The 22,317-nt window shown below is 42.6% G+C and overlaps 1 protein-coding gene across 2 annotated transcripts in view; it reads left to right on the plus strand.

The window, feature by feature from the left end:
* The window catches only part of xkr6b (XK, Kell blood group complex subunit-related family, member 6b), a 461,182-nt gene that overhangs the window by 235,879 nt on the left and 202,986 nt on the right, over positions 1–22,317 (plus strand). Inside the window, exon 6 of one of the 2 annotated variants that reach the window (XM_073057170.1) lies at positions 6,026–6,044. The exons of the other annotated variant lie outside the window; for it this stretch is intronic. Within the exon in view, the coding sequence (XP_072913271.1) occupies positions 6,026–6,044 (19 nt within the window). The remainder of the gene's footprint in view (positions 1–6,025; positions 6,045–22,317) is intronic. 2 annotated transcript variants of the gene reach the window in all.

Consider the following 22,317-nt stretch of genomic DNA (forward strand, 5'->3'; position numbering starts at 1 on the left):
CCCAGCTGGGTGGCCTGGAAGAAGCTGCAATAATGGGAGCCGCACAATTTGGAAATTGGAAGGAAAGTGCAAGAGTCAGTTTCTTATGAGGCTGCAATTTTTAAATTATATACTCTTATTGTGCTATTCTTAATTTAATTGTGCCTGCCTGGGATCCTGAATCTGATGCAAAATATTGAACTAAATATTACTCATAACTCGTTGGGATTCATGCCAAATGTGGTGTGTGGAGACAACAGTGAAACTGAAAGTAAGATGCACCGTCCAATCAGAGACAAACCCGGCCTAGTGCAAATGTACTCAGCATATTTTAATCAAAAAGTCTTATGCTATTGAAGATTTTGAATATTGCATGACCAGAGATGTTGGCAAACTTGATGCCAGAAATGCAAAAAGAAGTATGAAGCTTGATGAGCAAACTTCAAAGTATTAATAATGTCTTGTGATTAATCATAGGATAAGGCCAGGATATGTTGCAGCAGAAGTTGATGAGCCTCAGAGAGGATAACATCCAGACTTTTAGGGTAAATGATAATACAAAAGACTATTATCTCCATGAAGCCAAAGAACAAAGCAGAACAGTTGGATTCATGCAATGATTAATGCAACGTAGAGCATCTCCTAATCCCACAACCATGGCGAGCAAAACAGTCAAAGAAAGTAGATCTGTCAGAAGGTTCCCCTCCTCGCCACACACCTCCCTGATTTTGAAATATATATGTGTTCTTTCAGCCTGATTGGGTTCCAACAACACCATGGGGATAAATTCGCCAGCAGGACTACAATGGTCCAGTAAGCAGACTTACCACCTCCTTCTCAGGAGCAAATGCAGTTAGGCAATAAATACTCACCTTACCAGCAAAGCCCACATCATAAAAGTAAATAAAAAAAGCAAATAATGCACAATTAATATCCACACTTATGCAGTAGATGACCATTATCTGCACCAAGTAAAAGAATAAAACAAAGAACGCAAAGAAGATCAAAGAACAGAAGGCAGAGTTAAGTCAATTCCAAATATCATCAAGCAATGGTTAAGACGGAATCATCAAGAGGTGTGAAAGAACTGACACCCAAATTCTTTTGCCCCTTACTGGTCGGAATAAGTGGCACACGTGGGAGAACTGAGGAAAGAAAATGCAGAATACAAATAGTCACGATACTATGAAGTGAGTTTCAATAAGCTCACAGAAATGGTGTGCACTGAGACAAGTCTGTCACATTATAACACAGAAAAAGGTACTCCTTCTAAAGGTCAGGTAGCAGCTCTGGCACAAAATAGCAAGCTGATCGCATTTGCAGTGAGAGCACTCACGTCAGCTGAAATGAGATTTGCAAACGGCATAAGAGCAGCATTGACAGTCTGACGATAGGTAGGCATATTTCTGTGGAGCAAATCTCTCATATTTCCCTACGATGTAGAAGAAAATCGCAGCCCATCGAGTCTATGTATCTCTTGGATCAATATTGTCTGTCCTAATATGCCAGTTAGCAGGGAGGAAATAGTAACACACTGAAGAAACACACATCGTCAGAGATCCTCACCACCCAGGCCATGCTCTTTTCCTCTATTCCCACCGCTGAAATCACGTAGAAGACACAAGAGCCTCAGCACTTGCACCATCAGGTTCAAGAACAGTTACTACCCTTCAACTGTCAGGCTCTTGAACAAAGGGACGCACTACTCTCACTTACTCAACTATTGATATGCTTCCACAACCATTATCTCACTTTAAGGACGCTTTGTCTTGTTATTTCATGTTCTCGTTATCAATTGCTATTTATTTATATCTGCTTTTGCACAGTTTGTTATCTTCTGCACTCTACTTGATCTTTCATTGATACTATGCTACAGAATTGCCTGCAGGAAAATGAACCTCAGGGCTGTATGTGGTGACATACATGTACCCTGATAATAAAATTTACTGTGACTTTGACTTTGGTCAATGAAAGAATGAGAAATCTCCATACAAACGGTAATGGAGCTGAGGATTAAACCTGTGTCGGTGCAGCCATGAGGCTGGCTGCAATTCGAACTACTGTACCACCCAAATCTACAAGAACAACCAATGTAGATGCCAGCGAGATATGCAGAGATCACACGCGAGGCTTCACTTTGCTCTCAGATACAAATGAGGGAGAGAAATGGTGCTAGCAGAAGCAATATCTCGACTGCTGCACAAGACGGGAGATTGGATCTGACAAATTCACGAATGAATAAATGTAACACCTATGAATCTGAGTAAAATCCAAGAAAATCTGCATGTGATTTCTTAACAACCGATTCAGGAGTGACCTGTAAAGGTGACACAAAGCCAGAAATGAGATGTTATTGGTCAAACAGAGATAACAATTCTCTACAGGTTAATGTCATGCTAGCTAGGTCTGGAATCGTCATACCCAAAAAAAAAGGCGCAAGAAGGAATGCTTCAGAAGATGTACGAAAGCCGTATGGGTTTGGAGAATGACAGCAACTACATACTGACTTGCCATCTGCACAGATCTACAAAATGGTGCTATCATGCACAATATACCGGAAGTATAGAAACGGAATGGAAAAAGAAGAGATGATGACCCCAGCATATGGCCAAGATCACAGCATGCCGTAGGGCTGTTTGGTCAAATATAATCCAGAACAACACCTCATTGTTGTAGATTAGTGCCTCATTTCCATTCTTCAGAAAGGCAAGAAATGTAAGAGCTACAACAATAAACCAAATGATCGAAAATAAGAGTAAAGGTATTCAAACATTGTGACCTCTGCCCATATTATCTAAGGGGACATCATTCTATGGAAAGATGTGTTCAAGTAGTCAAGAAAATCTTAATCCATCACAGTGAGACAGAGAGAGAGCTAGAAATTGCCTTGCTGTCTGCCCGAGTCACACTTCTTAATACCAACATGGAATCATCAGTCAAGCTACTGCATCTCAGAAGTTCAAAGCAAACACCAATTATAATCCATCCTCCTTAAGACCAAGAAGAAATAAACAAATGATTGACTGACACACACATAAGAAGAAGCTAACTGTTCAACAACCATGTTAAATCATTATTGGACTGTGGAGATGATCAGCAGCACATGTTTATGGAATAAACATTTATGGAAATATGGATCAGGCTAATGTTATTGATAAAGTCAATATGCAAGGATTATGCATCATCAAGATGACAATTGATCAACAGATGAGAAAGAACCAAATTAATCTTCAATCTGGACCTGAGATGATGGAGGAGCAAGCATCAGTAATAATCAAAAGGCAAAGAGATGCAGATACAGGTGTCCCCTTGCTTTACGAATATTCGCTTTATGCCACTTCGCTTTTACAAAAGACCTACATTAGTAACCTGTTTTCGCATTACAAAGAGGATTTTCGCTTTTACGAAAATTTTTCCCATATAAATTAATGGTTCTTCGCTTTACACCTTTTCAGCTTAAGGAAGGTTTCAGAGGAACTCTCTATCTTTGTAAAAGGTGGGGGGGGGGGGGGAATACCTTAAGCTAAAACAGATAATGCTTGAAATGCTTGGAGGGTCAGACCACATCTGTGAAGAGAGAAACAGACCTGAATTTAACTGTTTCTTCTCCAATAGGTATTAGGTACTTCCAGCATTTTCCATTTTTGAAATTTTCCACAATAACACCAGGAACATCAGCAGGTTTGCAACACCGTTAAACGTTACTTCAGCAGCAGCAAGAATAGCTGAAAGCAGATCAGCAAAACTATGCACCAACTCAGCACAGAAAGAAATAGCATCCAACTCAAAAGACCAGAGATATAATATTTAACTTCCTAAGCAATAGCGAGACATTTTGTGTCAAGAATGAAAAAGGATATTTTTCATCAATAGAAAACGCAATGTTATGTTTTATAAGAATAAATAAAGAATAATATCGTTAAGTGCAAGTATGCTATTTTGTACTTGTACCACATTACTGTCTATGGCAGTATATTCTGTAGGAAGAAAATAGATTGTTTCACTTACCAAAGTACATGGCATGAATCTGCATGGATAAGCACATTATTGAGCCAACGGTTCTGTCAACATCTACTCTGAACTGCTGCTCACTGGATGTTTTTTTTTCGCTTTTTGTTCCATTCTTTGTAAACTCTAGAAAATCCCAGGAGATCAGCAATTTCTAAGATAATCAAAGCACCTTGTCTGGTACAAACAGTCATTCCACTGTCAAAAACGAGACAGGTAGCTGTCCAGCATTATTCTGGAAATCACTATGGTGCTTGGGAGAGGTGTCAGTTCTTTTCGAGTTCTATTCATTTGAATATATGTGGAAAACACCAATCAATTTACCAATTAGTGTTTCTTCTGGAGGTGGTGGGGGGGGGGGGAATCATAGAGAATTTTTTACTTGCTGTTCAGGTCTGTGGTTTTCTTCTACGATCCTTCACAGAGTACTTTGGGCAGGAAGTGGGCTATCCAACATTGTCATTTGAACGATTCCAATTTTCCGGAGTTGGGCTGGTATAGTATGGTGTCAGAAGACCAGCTGCTTTCTTCCTTGAAATTTTGGGCCTATTTTTAATATTTGAATCAGAGTGTTCAATAAACGGTTATAAATTTTCTCTGCAGGATCTTGTCTGCAGGTGTAGCCTCCAATAATGTACAGGCCGTGAAGCTGATTTAAATGCATAGTTGTGTTACCAATGTAACTTATAGGAAACTACTCACCTCAACTACTCAACCACTTAACATGAGATCCAGGGTAGAAGCAAATACATTTTAAACACATCAGAAAGCACTTTAATCGAGAATAGAGCACTATCCTAGTCAGAGTTATCAACCTACCATTATTACCCCTCACAGTTTCTGTTGCCGTCTCCTTCCCACTGTTTCTATTTATTTTGAGTCTGGTATCTTCTATAAGTACTGAAGTACTCTCATTAGCAGTGTTATAGCAGCATTGTGAGAAGTGTCTGAAGCAGGCTGCTATCAGTAAACTCACACCTCAGGCATAAGATCTGTTGAGTTTGGAGTGCCTTTGTAGGCCTAAGTAGTTGTGAAACAGATTTACAGTATATATGCAATCTTTAACTATTAGCTGTCAGACCCCCCCACCACAGTAAACATTCCCTCCATACCCACTCTGCCGAAGCCTTTCGATCTATCGAATGGTGAAAGGCCTCGATAGGGTGGATGTGGAGAGGATGTTTCCTACAGTGGAGGAGGTCTAAGACCAGAGGGCACAGCCTCAGAATAGAGGGATGCCCATTTAGAACAGAGCTGAGGAAGAATTTCTTTAGCCAGGGAATGGTGACTCTGTGGAATTCATTGCTACAGGCAGCTGTGGAGCCAAGTCATTGGGTATATTTAAGGCAGAGGTTGATAGTTTCTTAATTAGTCAGGGCATGCAGGGATACGGGGAGAAGGCAGGAGATTGGGGCTGAAAGAAAAATAAATCAGCCATGAGGAAATGGTGAAGCAGACTCGATGGGCCAAATGGCCTAATTCTGCTCCTATATCTTACACCCCTGACTGCCTCTGCCAGAACAGGTTCTATCATATCCTGCAGATATGAAGCTGTCTCTTAACAATGGCGAAAGGTGTCCAGGTGTTTGGCAGGCTTAGCTCTTCCTTCCACTTGCTAAAATTCCTTATGACCAAAGGTAGTAAGGAAAATAGCCTCTAATTTTAACAGCAGTTCACATTGTTGGAAAATGTTCCTTGACCGGCAACAGCAGCAGTATCTCAGTTTATTCTCTGTGGACTGGTAACTCAGGAGGAACTCGGAGGAAATTATGTCTTATGTCTGCTTCTCACATCAGTGCAAACTTATTTACTGACAACATGGCTGCAAAAATCCAACCTACTGAAAGGGCAGTGCCACAACATGGGGGAGTCATGTCAAGGTTAGAGTGGTTTTGTAAGATTGTGTATCATAGCAAAGAAAGACAGTGAATGAAATTACTTGGATAAACTAGTGGGAAGATATTGAAGTGAAAATGCCATGTAGGACCAGTATTACATATGATTAAAAACAAAATGCTGGCAGAATTCAGCAGGCCAGACAGCATCTATGGGAGGAGGTAGTGACGATGTTTTGGGCCGAAACCCTTCATCAGGAGTGAAGTAACATGGGATGGTCGAGGGGGGATAAGAAGTGGGGGGAGGGATGAAGTAGAGAGCTGGGAAGTGATAGACTGGAGGGAAATGGGCTAGGGGGAAGGTGGAGAATTATGGGAAATAAAAGAGAAAGAAAGGTAGGGCTGGGGGGAGATTATAGTGAGGGGGGAAAGAGAGAAAAAGAGAACCAGACTAAAATTATAGATAGGGATGGGGTAAGGGGGGGCAGGGGTATCAACGGAGGTCTGTGAGTTGAATGTTCATGCCAGCAGGTAGGAGGCTACTTAGGCGGGAGATAAGGTATTGCTCCATTGACCTGCGTGTGGCATCATCTTGACGGTAGAGGAGGCCATGGACAGACATGTTGGAGTGGGAGTGGTCTGTGGAATTGAAAACGGTTGAATTCAATTCCACAATTCCACAGACCATTCCCACTCCGATATGTCTGTCCGTGTGGTGAACTACATATACCTGTCTGGACTGCTCCTGTGGCTCCTCCCACAGACCTCTGTATAAAGGCGATTGAGGCCTGATGCCCGGCCTCATTCTCCAGGATGTAGTGTTGTTCATTCTTCCAGTCAATAAAAGCCGATATCTTGCTTCTTATGTCTCAGAGTGAGTTATTGATGGTGCATCAGTCTGATATAAATAATTTAATAATAATAAGTAAATAATGCCAAGTGGAAATTAGTCCAGGACCAGCCTATTGGCTCAGGGTGTCTGACACTCTGAGGGAGGACTTGTAAAGTTTGATGGTCAAAGGCAGGAATGATTTGCTATGATGCTCAGTGTTACATCTCAGTGGAATGAGTCTCTGGCTGAATGTACTCCTGTGCCTAACCAGTACATTATGGAGTGGATGAGAGTCATTGTCCAAGATGGCATGCAACTTGGACAGCATTCTCTTTTCAGACACCACCGTCAGAGAGTCCAGTTCCACCCCCACAACATCACTGGCCTTACGAATGAGTTTGTTGATTCTGTTGGTGTCTGCTACCCTCAGCCTGCTGCCCCAGCACACAACAGCAAACATGATAGCACTGGCCACCACAGACTCGTAGAACATCCTCAGCATCGTCCGGCAGATGTTAAAGGACCTCAGTCTCCTCAGGAAATAGAGACGGCTCTGACCCTTCTTGTAGACAGCCTCAGTGTTCTTTGACCAGTCCAGTTTATTGTCAATTCGTATCCCCAGGTATTTGTAATTCTCCACCATGTCCACACTGACACCTTGGATGGAAACAGGGGTCACTGGTGCCTTAGCCCTCCTCAGGTCCACCACCAGCTCCTTAGTCTTTTTCACATTAAGCTGCAAATGATTCTGCTCACACCATGTGACGAAGTTTCCCACCATAGCCCTGTACTCTACCTCATCTCCTTTGCTGATACATCCAACTATGGCAGAGTCATCAGAAAACTTCTGAAGATGGCAAGACTTTGTGCAGTAGTTGAAGTCTGAGGTGTAGATGGTGAAGAGAAAGGGAGACAGGACAGTCCCCTGTGGAGCCCCAGCTGTGGTGAAAGTTCATCAACAAGAATATATATCTGTTTCTCTCTCCAGACTGCCTGTTTTGTTTCATTTATACAGTTCACAATTTTGATTTTCCATCCATATTAACCCTTGATGTTGAACATCATAACATATTGGTTAAGAAGGCTGATAATTTATTCTTATTTCTGAAGATTGTTTCAATTGTTTATCTTTTACTTATTATTAATAGTTATATGAAAAAGAATTTTGAGGAGTGAACATGAAAAATGTGTATGATATTGAAAATTTTCATTTTTATCATATTTTAACTGTAGATAGGTATTGTAAGATTCCCCACAATTAGACTATCTTAGAGAGCTCAGCATCTGAAGCAAGGGGTTTCAGGTTTCTCAGCCTAATGGTTGTACATCATGGAAACCAGGACCCACAGGTCATGTTTAAATGAAGGTTCAACAAACTTATATAAATTTTAACTTGCTAATGCAAGCACATCGCTGCTCTGCTAAGAATTTAACTAACAATGAGGCAACAAAACCTCTTTATGACTCCAGACTCACAAATTTCAGATGGAACAAACTCAGGAAGTAAAGCTGTTTGTGCAAACAGGATCGTGTCGACTATATAAGCCAGTCATGGTGGAGACGCTGCTTGTCCTAAAGCCACAGGTTAGGAATCTCTCATTTTGGTAAGGAGGAGCTCGCAATTGGAAAGACATTTTCCCAAATAGAAATGGAATAGGGGTACAGAAGGTAATTTATGGTAATATATTAGAATCAAAGTTTTATTTCTTACATCCATCTCACAGCACGAGGGAGTAAAAATCTTTATGTTGTGTCTCCATCACTATGTACAAAGCATAAGGAAGGGAAATGTGGGAGGATATTTCCCAAACACTAAGATTGTGTACATCACTGTCTTGTAACCTACATGTACAGTCAGATATGCAATTAGATCAATGTGTATTGATAATATGGTATATTGCTGAGAATATACATTTGTAAGAATATGGAAATGATTACCATAGTGCCACAATTGGTTCCCAGTGTGACTTTGCATCTATAAGCCCCCGATACTGAAGGCAATGGTGAATCTCAAAGGCTTTCCTTTTCGGGTAAGAAACCAACTGGAATTTATTTTCCTTTGAACCTACCCTACAGGGAAGATGTAAGCAAGGCTGAAAGAGTGCAGAGGAAATTCACAAGGATGTTGCCGGGTCTGGAGGACCTGAGTTATAAAGAAGGATCGAACAGGTTAGGACTGTATTCTTTAGCATGTAGAAAATTGAAAGGAGATTTGATCGAGGTATACAAAATTATGAGGGGTATAGATAGAGTAAATGCAAGCAGGCTTTTTCCACTGAGGTTGGGCAGGACTACAAACAGAGGTCATGGCTTAAGGGTGAAAGGTGAGAAGGTTAAGAGGAACATGAGGGGAAACCTTTACACTCAGAGGGTTGTGAGAGTGTGCATGAGCTGCCAGCACAAATGGTCCATTCAAGCTCGGTTTCAATATTTAGGAGAAGTTTGGATAGGTACATAGATGGTAGTGGTATGGAGGGCTATGGTCCCGGTGCAGGTCAATGGGAGAACGCAATTTAAATGGTTTTGGCATGGATTAGATGGGCTGAAGGGCCTGTGTCTGTCCTGTACTTCTCTATGATTCTACGAATTAACAAAGTTGTGCTGCCAATTGAATGCGCAGCTTTACAATCATTCAGAAGGCAGCAGGTGCTCATGGTTTATTTGTGTGTTCTCCACTTATTTGTCCCCCATATAGATAATTATTAACTATCTAAAAGCAGATTACAAGTGTGTAAATCAATCAGGAGATCCAGATCATCTCTCAAAGCACCAAGGCATGTCTATTTATGAACATCAAAGAGGGTGAATTACTTAAAAATATCAGAGGCAAGATAAGAACAGAAGCAGTCAACACTTTGAGCCTGTTCTGTATTTCAATTGGATCCGAACGGCACCTCTACTTACCCTCCTTTGATCCACACCCTTTGATACCATTGCCTAATTAAACTCTTTCAATCTCAATCTTGAAAATTTTGGTTGAGAAAATATCCAGTCTTGATTTTTCTCTTAAATTACCTAGTTCTAGCCTAGCTGTGCAGTTGGTGGCGCAGTGAGATTGGCGCCGGGCTCGAGAACGGAGGTTCCCGAGATCGATCCAGTGACAGACTGCTCCCGAGTGCGCCCTCCACCCGCACCGGGTCGATGTCGAGCTCGCAACTCGGCCTCGTAAAAAAAAAACACTGCCACCCTCCAGTCTAAATTCCCACACGGAATATTGTGGAGGATCAAATACCCAAACCCCAAGATTCTAACCTCTTCTTTTGGCTTGCAATTCCAAATGAAGCAACCATCTCTGCATGTACTCCATTGAAAACTTTTACTCCTGCTCACTGCACCCTGCACATGTTAACTTTACCCAGCTTACTGAATTTTTCACTCTATGCTATTATCCCTCATTATTTCCCATTCTCTGCCAAGAAATCTTATTCCTTATGTGGGTGAAACAGCAATGCAGCTAGTCAAGCTGGTTCACCTGTGTCCGTGCTCCATGATTCTTTGACTTTAGATAGATAGATAGATAGATAAATACTTTATTCATCCCCATGGGGAAATTCAACTTTTTTTTCCAATGTCCCATACACTTATTGTAGCAAAACTAATTACATACAATACTTAACTCAGTAAAAAATATGATATGCATCTAAATCACTATCTCAAAAAGCATTAATAATAGCTTTTAAAAAGTTCTTAAGTCCTGGCGGTTGAATTGTAAAGCCTAATGGCATTGGGGAGTATTGACCTCTTCATCCTTTCTGAGGAGCATTGCATCGATAGTAACCTGTCGCTGAAACTGCTTCTCTGTCTCTGGATGGTGCTATGTAGAGGATGTTCAGAGTTTTCCATAATTGACCGTAGCCTACTCAGCGCCCTTCGCTCAGCTACCGATGTTAAACTCTCCAGTACTTTGCCCACGACAGAGCCCGCCTTCCTTACCACACAGTCCCAGGTAATGAATCTCCCTGCACGCATGTCCTTAAGCTGATTTTGTCCCTAATTCAGAAATTTCACAAAATTAACTGAGCATAGTAGCCACACGTTCCACGTTACTGTAATGAACAACATCAAAGCACACAAGACTATTAAGAAAGAATATTTTTGAAAAGTGGAGAGAGAGAGGAAACTAGTTCTGTGACTCAAAGAAATGAATTTCTGTCTGTGCATTTGACTTTTGAATTTACTAATAGTATGGGAGTTTGATTATATGTAGGTGTCCATAAGTCAAGTTCAAACCCCAGGAATGATTTGTAAGTATTCTGATCATTTCTATGCGAGGGGGTAAGAATAGCTGCAGCTTTGCCTGTTCAGGTGTGTGTTTTATCTGCTCCTTCAGTGCTGAGTCCTGATTTTTATTGCCATTTTATTATCTCAACCTTTCATTTCGTTCTTATTATTATGCTTTCTTTCATTTCTACTTTTTGGTGTGGTATTCTTTATGTCCATTCAATACTCGCTGACCAATCTTCCTAAAGCTCTCCCGGTTTTATTGCATTTTCAATAGGCCTGTAGCTTTCCTGTTTGTTGAAGGAACAACAAACTCAACCAATCATCCTTCTTCATGACCCGAACTTCCTCCTGGGCAACACCAAAGAGTAAATTTTCAGCCTCTTCCACCTCCATTTCACCCTTCATGGAGTTCCTTCACTTGTACTTTGCTACCCACAATTGGTGATTATTATCGCTATTACTATTGGAGATTACATGGCCTTACTAATAAACTGAGAGAATGTTCCCCCTAATTGCAGTCTCGATGCTCAGCTTGGCACAGGTCAGTTTTCTTCCTCCTGACCACTCAGTAATCATTGATTTATTTACGTAGCGGTATAGCACGGATTAGGCCTTTCAAGCCACACTGCCAACAACCCCAATTTAACCCTAGTTTAATGACAGGACAAGTTACAATGGCCAATTAACCTAGTAACTGGTACATCTTTGGACTGTGGGAGGAAACCGGAGCACCTGGAGGAAAACCCATGCATTCCACAGGGAGGACGTCCAAACACCTTACAGAGAACGCCAGGATTGAACTATGAACTCTGCCGCCCCCGAGCTGTAATGGCAACGAGATAACCACTATGGAACTGTGGCCTCCCTTTGGTTCTTGTCTTTATCTGGCCAGTAGCTCTCAGATCTACTCTTTTCTCTGGCACCTGTCCAACTTTCAACCAGACTGCTTGCAGACTTCGTGTTTGTTATTCTTGACTCCACGATGAGCTTTGGACTGCATCTCTTTCCTATCGATTGGGTTCACAAAATTAAGTGAACATGGTAACCACACTTTCCACATTATTGTAATGAATGGCATCAAAGCACACAAGACTGATAAGAAAGAATATTTTGTCCACTTTGTGCACTATATGAATCTGTGCCAAGTTCAATGATTGTACTGGTAGAACTCTCAGCCATGGTTACAAGAACTGAGCTTGACTTTTTTTGTAATTTTATTTTTTTGTTTATACATTTACGGGATGTGGGTGTCGCAGCTAAGCCAGCATTTATTGCCCATCCCTAGTTGCCCTTGAGAGGGTGGTGATGAGCTGCCTTCTTGAACCGCTGCGGTCCCTGAGGTGTAGGTACACCCACAGTGCTGTTAGGGAGGGGAATCCATGATATTGACCCAGTGACAATGAAGGAACGACGAAACGTTTCCAAGTCAGGATGGTGAGTGACTTGGAGGAGGATTTCCAAGTGGTGATGTTCCCAGGTATCTGCTGTTCTCATCCTTCTAGACGGTAGTGGTCATGGGTCTGGAAGGTGATGCCTTAGGAACTTTGGTGTGTTGTTGCAGTGCATCTTGTAGATAGCACACACTGCTGCAACGGTTCATCGATGGTGGGGGGATTGGATGCTTGTAGAAGTGGTACCAATCAAGTTGGATGCCTTCTACTGGATGCTGTCAAGCTTCTTGAGTGTTGATGGAGCTGTGATCATCCAAGTGAGTGGCGAGTATTCCATTACACTCCTGACCTGAGCCTTGTAGATGGCGGACAAGCTTTGGGGAGTCAGGAGGTGAGTTACACACCGCAGGATTCCTAGCTCGGGTAGCTACATGTTTATATGGTGAGACCAGTGCAGTTCCCCCGATGTTGATAGTAGGGGATTCAGTGCTGGTGATGCCACTGAGTGTCAAAGGGGTCAGATTCACATTGCTGTTCCTCATTCTACAACCTGTAGTTTTGAGGTCTGCTGCTGCTTTCCTAACTTGCACCATGAGAAGGGTATTAGGATTTAGGATAACATTTCCAAATGGTGAATGATACCACTGGTATGATAAACATTGAGGAGAACAGTGTTAAACTGCAAGAAAATTAGATGTGCTGGCTGGTTGGATAGATATATTCCAAATAAGAAGAAATTTTTAAAGGGAACGACACTACCGTGGCTGACAAATGAAGTCAGAGTCAAAGTAAAAGCAAAAGAGAGGGCATACAAGGAAGCCAGAGCTAGTGGGAAGATAGAGGATTGGGAAGCTTTTAAAATCTTGCAGAAGGAAACTAAGAAGGTCATTAGGAAGGAAAAGATGAATTATGAAAGGAAGCTGGCGACTAATATCAAAGAAGATACGAAAAGCTTTTTTAAGTATATAAAGGGTAAAAGAGAGTCGAGGGTAGATATAGGACCAATAGAAAATAATGCTGGAGACATTGCAATGAGAGATGCAGAACTGACTGCATATTTTGCATCAGTCTTCACAGTGGAAGATGTCTGCAGTATACCGGACATTCAGGAGTGTTAGGGATGTGAAGTGTGAGTGTGGATAAATCTCCTGGACCTGATGGAATGCACCCTCAGGTTCTGACGGAAGTAGCTGGAGAGATTGCAGAGGCAAAAATGATGAACTTTTTGGAATCGATAGACTGGATGACTGGAAAATTGCAAATGTTATTCCGCTGTTTAAGAAGGGTGGGAGACAGCAGAAAGGAAACAATAGACCTGTTAGCATAACATTAGCGGTTGGGAAGTTGGAATCGATTGTTAGGGATGAGATTACAGAATACCTGGAGGCACATGACAAGATAGGCCAAAGCCAGCATGGTTTCCTGAAAGGAAAATCCTGCCTGGCTAACCTACTGCAATTCTTTGAGGAAATTACAAGCAGGGTAGACAAAGGAGATGCAGTAGATGTGGTGTACTTGGATTTTCAGAAGGCCTTTGACAAGGTGCCGCACATGAGGCTGTTTAGCAAGGTAAGACCCCATGGAATTATGGGGAAGTTACTAGCATGGGTGGAGCATTGGCTGATCAGCAGAAAACAGAGAGTGGGAATAAAGGGATCCTATTCTGGCTGGCTGCTGGTTACCAGTGGAGTTCCACAGGGGTCAGTGTTGGGACTGCTGCTTTTTATGATGTATGTCAATAATTTGGACTATGGTATTAATGGATTTGTGGCTAAATTTGCCAAGGATACAAAGATAGGTGGAGGAGCCGGTAGTGTTGAGGAAACAGAGAGCCTGCAGAGAGACTTAGATAGTTTAGGGGAATGGGCAAAGAAGTGACAAATGAAATACAATGTTGGAAAGTGTATGGCCATGCACTTTGGTGGAAGAAATAAACAGGCAAACATTTATTTAGATGGGGAGAGAATTCAAATTGCAGAGATGCAAAGGGACTTGGGAGTCCTTGTGGAGGATACCTGAAAGGTTAACCTCCAGGTTGAGTCAGTTGTGAAGAAGGCAAATATAAGAGGTATAGAATATAAGACCAGTGATGTGATGTTGAGGCTCTATAAGGCACTTGTGACACCACACTTAAAGTATTGTAGTTTTGGGCTCCTTATTTTAGAAAGGATATACTGACGTTGGAGAGGGTTCAGAGATTTACAAGAATGATTCCAGGAATGAAAGGGTTACTATATGAGGAAGTCTGGCAGCTCTTGGGCTGTATTCCCTGGAGTTCAGGAGAATGAAATTAGGAGAGCCAGAAGGGGCTATGAGAAGGCCTTGGCAGACAGGATTAAGGAAAACCCCAAAGCATCCTACAAGTATGTGAAGAACAAGATGAAGACGTAAGAGACGAGGTCCAATCAAGTGTGACAGTGGAAAAGTGTGTATGGAACTGGAGGAGAAAGCAGAGGTACTTAATGAGTACTTTGCTTCAGTATTCACTATGGGAAAGGATCTTGGTGATTGTAGGAATGACTAATAGCAGACTGAAAAGCTTGAGCATGTAGATATTAAGAAAGAGGATGTACTGGAGCTTTTGGAAAGCATCAAGTTGGATAAGTCACTGGTACCAGACAGGATGTACCCCAGGCTACTGTGGGAGGTGAGGGAGGAGTTTGCTGAGCCACTGGTGATGATCTTTGCATCATCAATGGGGACAGGAGAGGTTCCGGAGGATTGGAGGGTTGCGGATGTTGTTCCCTTATTCAAGAAAGGTAGTAGAGATAGCTCATGAAATTATACTAACTTCAGTGGTTGGTAAGTTGATGGAGAAGATCCTGTGAGGCAGGATTTATGAACATTTGGAGAGGCATAATATGATTAGGAATAGTCAGCATGTCTTTGTCAAAGGCAGGTCATGCCTTATGAACCTGATTGAATTTTTTGAGGATATGATTGAACACATTGATGAAGGTAGAGCAGTAGATGTAGGATATATGGATTTCAACTGGGTACCCCATGCAAGGCTTATTGAGAAAGTAAAGAGGCATGGGATCCAAGGGGACATTGCTTTGTGGATGCAGAACTGGCTTGCCTATAGAAGGCAAAGAGTGGTTATAGACAGGTCATATTCTGCATGGAGGTCAGTCACCAGTGGTGTGCCTCAGGGATCTGTTCTTGGACCCTTACTCTTCATGATTTTTATAAATGGCCTGGATGAGGAAGTGGAGGGATGGGTTAGTAAGTTTGCTGATGATACAAAAGTTGGGGGTGTTGTGGATAGTGTGGAGGGCTGTCAGAGGTTACAGTGGGACATTGATAGGATGCAAAACTGGGATGAAAAGTGGCAGATGGAGTTCAACCCAGGTAAGTGTGAAGTGGTTCATTTTGGTAGGTCAAATATGATGGCATAATATAGCATTAATGGTAAGACTCTTGGCAGTGTGGAGGATCAGAGGGATCTTGGTATCCGAGTCCATAGGATGCTCAAAGCTGCTGCATAGGTTGACTCTGTGGTAAAGAAGGTGTACGGGGCCTTGGCATTCATCAACCATGGGACTGAGTTTAGGAGCCAAGAGGTAATGTTGCAGCTATATAGGACTCCGGTCAGACCCCACTTGGAGTACTGTGCTCAGTTCTGGTCACCTCACTACAGGAAGGATGTGGAAACCATAGAAAGGGTATTTACAAGGATGTTGCCTGGATTGGGGAGCATGACTTATGAGAATAGGTTGAGTGAACTCAGCCTTTTCTCCTTGAATGGAAGGAGGATGAGAGGTGACCTGATAGAGGTGTATATGACGATGAGAGGCATTGATCATGTGGATAGTCAGAGACTTTTTTCCCATGGCTGAAATGGCTAGCATGAGAGGGTACAGTTTTAAGGTGCTTGGAAGTAGGTACAGAGGAGATGTCAGGGGTAAGTTTTTTACACAGAGAGTGGTGAGTGTGTGGTATAGGCTGTCAGCGATGGTGGTGGAGGCCTATACGCTAGGGTCTTTTAAGAGACACCTGGATCGGTACATGGAGCTTCGAAAAATAGAGGGCTATGGGTAACCCTGGGTAATTTCTAAGGTTGGGACACGTTCGGCACAGCTTTGTGGGCCGAAGGGCCTGTATTGTGCTGTAAGTTTTCTCTGAGGGGGGATTTCATAGAAACATTCCAAATGTTAAAAGGCCTGAACAGATTTGATATGGCAAAGTTATTTCCCATGTTAGGGGATCCTAGGACAAGAGGGCATGACTTCAAGATTGAAGTACGTCCTTTTAGAACTGAGATACAGAGAAATTACTTTAGTCAGAGGGTGATAAATCTGTGGATGTTGTTGCCACGAGAGGCTGTGGAGGCCGTCATTGGGTGTATTTAAGGGAGAGATAGATAAGTTCTTGATTAACCAAGGGTATGGGGTGAAGGCAGGGGAGTGAGGATGACTGGAAGAACTAGATCAGCCCACGATTGAATGGTGGAGCAGACTCAATGGGCTGAATGGCCTACTTCTGCTCCTATATCTTATGGTCTTATGGTCTAGGTGAGTGGAAGATGAGATTTAATCAGAATTATAATCAGACTGACATATGTTGTGATTTTTGTTGTTTTGAGGCAGCAGTACAGTCGAACACGTAAAAAAACTGCTATAAGTTACAGAAATAAATATATACAAAATAAGTACAAAAAGGGAATAATAGTGAGGTAGGGAAAGAAGCTACACAGCTGAGTAATTTTTGTAGATAGTCTTTGTGGTGAACTACATATACCTGTCTGGACTGCTCCTGTGGCTCCTCCCACAGACCCCTGCTGACTGCTCCTGTGGCTCCTCCCACAGACCCCTGTATAAAGGCGATTGAGGCCTGAGCCCGGCCTCATTCTCCAGGATGTAGTGTTGTTCATTCTTCCAGTCAATAAAAGCCGATATCTCGCTTCTTACGTCTCAGAGTGAGTTATTGATGGTGCATCAGTCTTTCCCCTTCCTTTCCAGTCCTGAAGAAAGGTTTCAGCCCAAGACATCGACTGTTCATCTGCGTGGATGTTGCCTTACCTGGTGAGTTCCTGGTGTGTGTTGCTAGGGAAAAGCTATTGATGAAATGCGAAGAAGAGGGAAGAGATACATTTTGGCAGAAGGGACAACTTGAGACAAATAGATTGGATGGCATAGTTCTAAAGCATGATGAGGAACTAGAAATTTAGAGCCTGTACAAATGAATTCTTGAAAGAGGAAGGGTGTGTTGAGAGATACATTAATGAGGCATGTGGGGTATGTTTAAGGCAGAGGTTGATAGCCTACAAAGCTAAATCTTGTGACATAGGGAACAGCAGGGCTTCACTTCCAGATGAGCTCAATGCCTTCTATGCTCGCTTTGACCATCAGAATAAGGAGGAACTATCATGTCTCCTGATGATACTTTGGTCTCAATATCTGAAGATGAAGTGCGGACTGCCTTCAAGAGAGTGAATCCAAGGAATGCATCCAGTACTGGCTGAGTACTGAAGACCTGTGCTGACCAAGTGGCTGGTGTGTTCATGGATATCTTGAACCTCTCGCTTCAGCAGTGTGTGGTACCCATCTGCTTCAAGCAGACTTCAATTGTACTGGTGCCCAAAAAGAGCGTGGTAACTTGTCTAAACAGCTATCACCCAGTGGCACTTATATCAGTGATAGAGTGTTTTAGTGTTGAAGCATATCAGCTCCTGCCTGAATGTTGATTTGGATCTGCTCCAATTCACCTACTGAAGCAACAGGTCCACAGCAGATGCTATCTCGTTGACTCTTCACACAACCCTGGAACATCTGAACACCAAAGATGCATACATCAGGATGCTCTTTATCAATTACAGCTCAGCATTTATGGATTTCCTTACTCCTAGACCCCGGTCAGTTCTGATGACAAAAAAAAAATCTCATCCACAATCTCTATCAGCACAGAGAGCACCATAGGGATGTGTACTTAGCCCCCTGCTCTACTTGCTTTACTCCTATGACTGTGTGGCGATATACAGCTCCAACACCATATACAAGTTTGCTGATGACACCACTGTTGTGGGCTGTATCAAAGTTGGTGATGAATCAGCATACAGGAGGGAGATTGAAAACTTGGCTGAGTGGTGTAATAACAACAAACTCTCATTCAATGTTGTTAAGACCAAGGAACTGATTGTAGACGTCAGAAGAGGGAAAGCAGAGGTCCATGAGCCAGTAATCATTGGAGGATCAGATGGGGAGAGGGTCAGTAACTTTAAACTCCTGGGTGTTGCTGTTTCAGATGATCTGTCCTGGACCCATCATTTAAGCATTATTGCAAAGAAAGCACAACAACACCTGTACTTCCTTGGGAGTCTGTGGAGATTTGGCATGTCATCAAAAATCTTGGCAAATTTCTATGGATGTGTGGTGGAAAGTGTGCTGACTGGCTGCATTACGGCCTGGTATAGGAACACCAATGCCTATGAATGGAAGATCCTACAACAGGTAGTGGATTTAGCCCAGTACATCATGGATAAAACCCTCCCAACTACTGAGCACATCTACATGAAATGTTGCCATGGAAAAGCATCATCCATTGTCAAAGATCCTCAGCACCTAGGCCATGCTCTTTTCTCTCTGCTGCCACCAGGTATCTCAGGACTCACACCACCAGGTTCAAGAACAGTTACTACCCCCCAACCATCAGAAAAGCGAATAGCTACACTCATTTAAGGACTCCATTAAATTGTTATTTAATACTCATTATTTATTGCTGTTTATTTATAGTTGTATTTGCATTGTTTGTTTACAGTTAATAGTTCCTGATGTTTACTGTTTACAGTTACTGTTCTATAGATTTGCTAAGTGTGCCCGCAGGAAAAGAGTCTCAAGGTTGTATATGGTGACATGTATGTACTCTGATAATAAATTTTACTTTGAGCTTTGAAATTTAGATTCTTGGTTAGTCAGGGCATGATGGGATGTGGGGAGAAGGCGGGAGATTGGGGCTGAGAGGGAAATGGATCAGCCATGATGAAATGGTGGAGGCAACTCGTTGGGACAAATGGCCTAATTCTGCTCCTATATCTTATGGCCTTGTGGGATCCTGGAATTCATAAACAGAATGAATAATATTTTGTCCAACAGTCTTGTTGGGCCAGTTAGAGTATTGAATCTCATTCTGATCACTAGACTTTGAGAAGAATGTGCAGGCTAGAGGGAGTGCAGAGAAGATTTGCCAGAATGGTTTTAAGGATGAGAAATTTCAATTCCCAATTGAGGACAGGATATTTTTGTTTCCTTGGCTAGAGGTGCACATGCTCATTACAGGGTAAACACAGGTCATCCATTCCATTTACTGAGTGACTCAAGGAGCAGGGGACACAGTTGGACAAAAGATACAAGGGGTATGTAAAGAGAAACTTTCTTACTCTGAAACATGTTTTGATATAGAATTCAACGTCTTTAACCTGCACGGAGAATAACTTGAAGGACTTAGGGAAAAGAGCAGTGGAATGTGACCAATAGGATTGCTTTGCTAAGAGCCAACATAAGCCTGATTGGACAAACGGTCTTCTTCCAAGCTGCTAGAATTCTATGATCTTTGTTGACTACATTGGCTTCTGATTGAGGAAAGGCTTGATTTTAAAGTTCTCCATTGTGATTTAAAATCCTTCCTTAGCATTGCCACACACCCATCGCTCTTCCGTTCTCTCCCACAGTCCATGCAATTTGTGCTCTTCCAGTTTTTGCCTCTTAACCATCCCTGGTCTTGATTGCTCCATGCTTAGTTGTACCTTCATCACCCAAGGCACTTGGCTTAGGATTCCCTCTCCAAACTTAGTTACTTGTCTGCCACCCTTTCCTTCTTTAAAATCTGTTTGAACATGATTTTGATCATATGTCATACTTTCCTACATGGCTCAGTGTCTGATACCATGCAGTGAAGTGCCTTGAGGTGTTTTAACTACAGAAAGGTATTGCATGAGTGTAAAATGTTGATGTTTCATAAAATCAGTGTTAGTCTGGGTCAGCTGCCCTAATATTATGACTGTGAATCTGTGCTGGTAAGGTCAGTTTTGCTTTCCTGAATTGTAGTCTCCAAAACTGAACATGTACTTTAAATGCCATAAATTCACAGGTGCAAGAAGCTTATGGAGGAGAAAAACAAAACTGAATTGACTTTATTATCCTTAATATACATGAAGAGTAAACATCTTTACGTTACATCTCCGTCTAAATCGGAAACAGAATCAGAATCAGAATCAGGTTTATTATCACCGGCATGTCACATGAAATTTGTTAACTTAGCAAGTGAGCAATGTGCACTTTATAGTAAGTTATAATAAACAGTATGTACAGCAGGACAGTCAATATAACATAGAAATACAGTTGTATCAGCATGAATTAATCAGTCTGATGGCCTGGTGGGAAAAGCTGTCCTGGAGCCTGTTGGTCCTGGCTTTTATGTTGCGGTACTGTTTCCCAAATGGTAGCAGCTGGAACAGTTTGTGGTTGGGGTTCCCCAATGATCCTTCGGCCCTTTTTACACACCTGTCTTTGTAAATGTCCTGAATCATGGGAAGTTCACATCTACAGATGCGCTGGGCTGTCCGCACCACTCTTTGCAGAGTCCTGCGATTGAGGAAAGGAGGGACTTAGTATACAGTCCTGAGGGGCACCTGTGTTGAGGGTCAGAGGGGCAGAGGTGAGGGAGCCCACTCTTACCACCTGCCGGTGATCTGACAGGAAGTCCAGGATCCAGCTGCACAAGGCAGGGTGAAGGCCGAGGTCTCTGAGTTTCTTGTCAAGCCTGGATGGAATTATGGTGTTGAATGATGTACTGTAGTCCAAGAACAGCATTTTCACATAAGCATCCTTCTTCTGTGGGACTGTGCAGGCGTGTGACATTGGACAATGAAGCGGGGAAGATTTAAAAAGGGCAGAAATTCTAAATCAGGTTTCATTTGGAGAAGGAAGTCGGAGGATCAGAACGGGAGTGCGGCGGAAGCCATTTTGACTTTTTCTTATTCTCATCAGAGTTAAGAGAGGTGGGACTGCGCAGGCGTGTGACGTCGGGCAGAGAAGTGGGGAAGATTTAAAAAGGACACAACATTAAACAATGGGCAGCAGAGTGGTTGTACCCCTTGACAATAAATACTCCTGTTTGAGTACTGTTGGGGGGGGACAGCCTACCTGGGGGAAGCAACAGTGGCCATGCCTCTGGCACAGAGTCTGGCTCTGTGGATCAGAAGGGTAGGGAAAGGAAGAGGAAGGCAGTAGTAATAGAGGACTTGATAGTTAGGGGGTCAGATAGGCGATTCTGTGGATGCAATCAGGAGACCTGGATGGTAGTTTGCCTCCCTGGTGCTAGGGTCTGGGATGTTTCTGATCACGTCCAAGATATCCTGAAGTGGGAGGGTGAGGAGCCAGAGGTCGTGGTACATATAGGTACCAATGACATAGGTAGGAAAAGGGAAGAGGTCCTGAAAGGAGAATATAGGGAGTTAGGAAGGCAGTTGAGAAGAAGGACCACAAAGGTAGTAATCTCGGGATTACTGCCCGTGCCACGCGACAATGAGAGTAGGAATGGAATGAGGTGGAGGATAAATGCGTAGCTGAGGGATTGGAGTAGGGGGCAGGGATTCAAGTTTCTGGATCATTGGGACCTCTTTTGGGGCAGGTGTGACCTGTACAAAAAGGACGGGTTACACTTGAATCCTAGGGGGACCAATATCCTGATGGGAAGGTTTAATAGAGCTGTTAGGGAGGGTTTAAACTAATTTGGCAGGGGGATGGGAACCGGAATGATGGAGTGGAGGAGAGGGAAAACAGAAATAGATCTAAGGTAGTGAGCAGTAAGGATGTCAGGAAGGACAGGCAGGTGATGGAGCAAATTTGCAGCCATTGGGATGAGTTGCAGTGCAATAAGGTTGCAGTGCAATCAATGCAAAATTACCAAATACTGGACTTAAGGTGTTTTACTTAAATGCATGCAGCATAAGGAATAAAGTGGATATCTTGTTGTACAGTTACAGATTGGCAGGTATGATATTGTGGCCATCACTGAGACATGGCTAAAGGATGCATGTCTCTGGGAGCTG

Source organism: Hemitrygon akajei, chromosome 9 (assembly GCF_048418815.1).
Source record: "Hemitrygon akajei chromosome 9, sHemAka1.3, whole genome shotgun sequence".
Lineage (NCBI taxonomy): Eukaryota > Metazoa > Chordata > Chondrichthyes > Myliobatiformes > Dasyatidae > Hemitrygon > Hemitrygon akajei.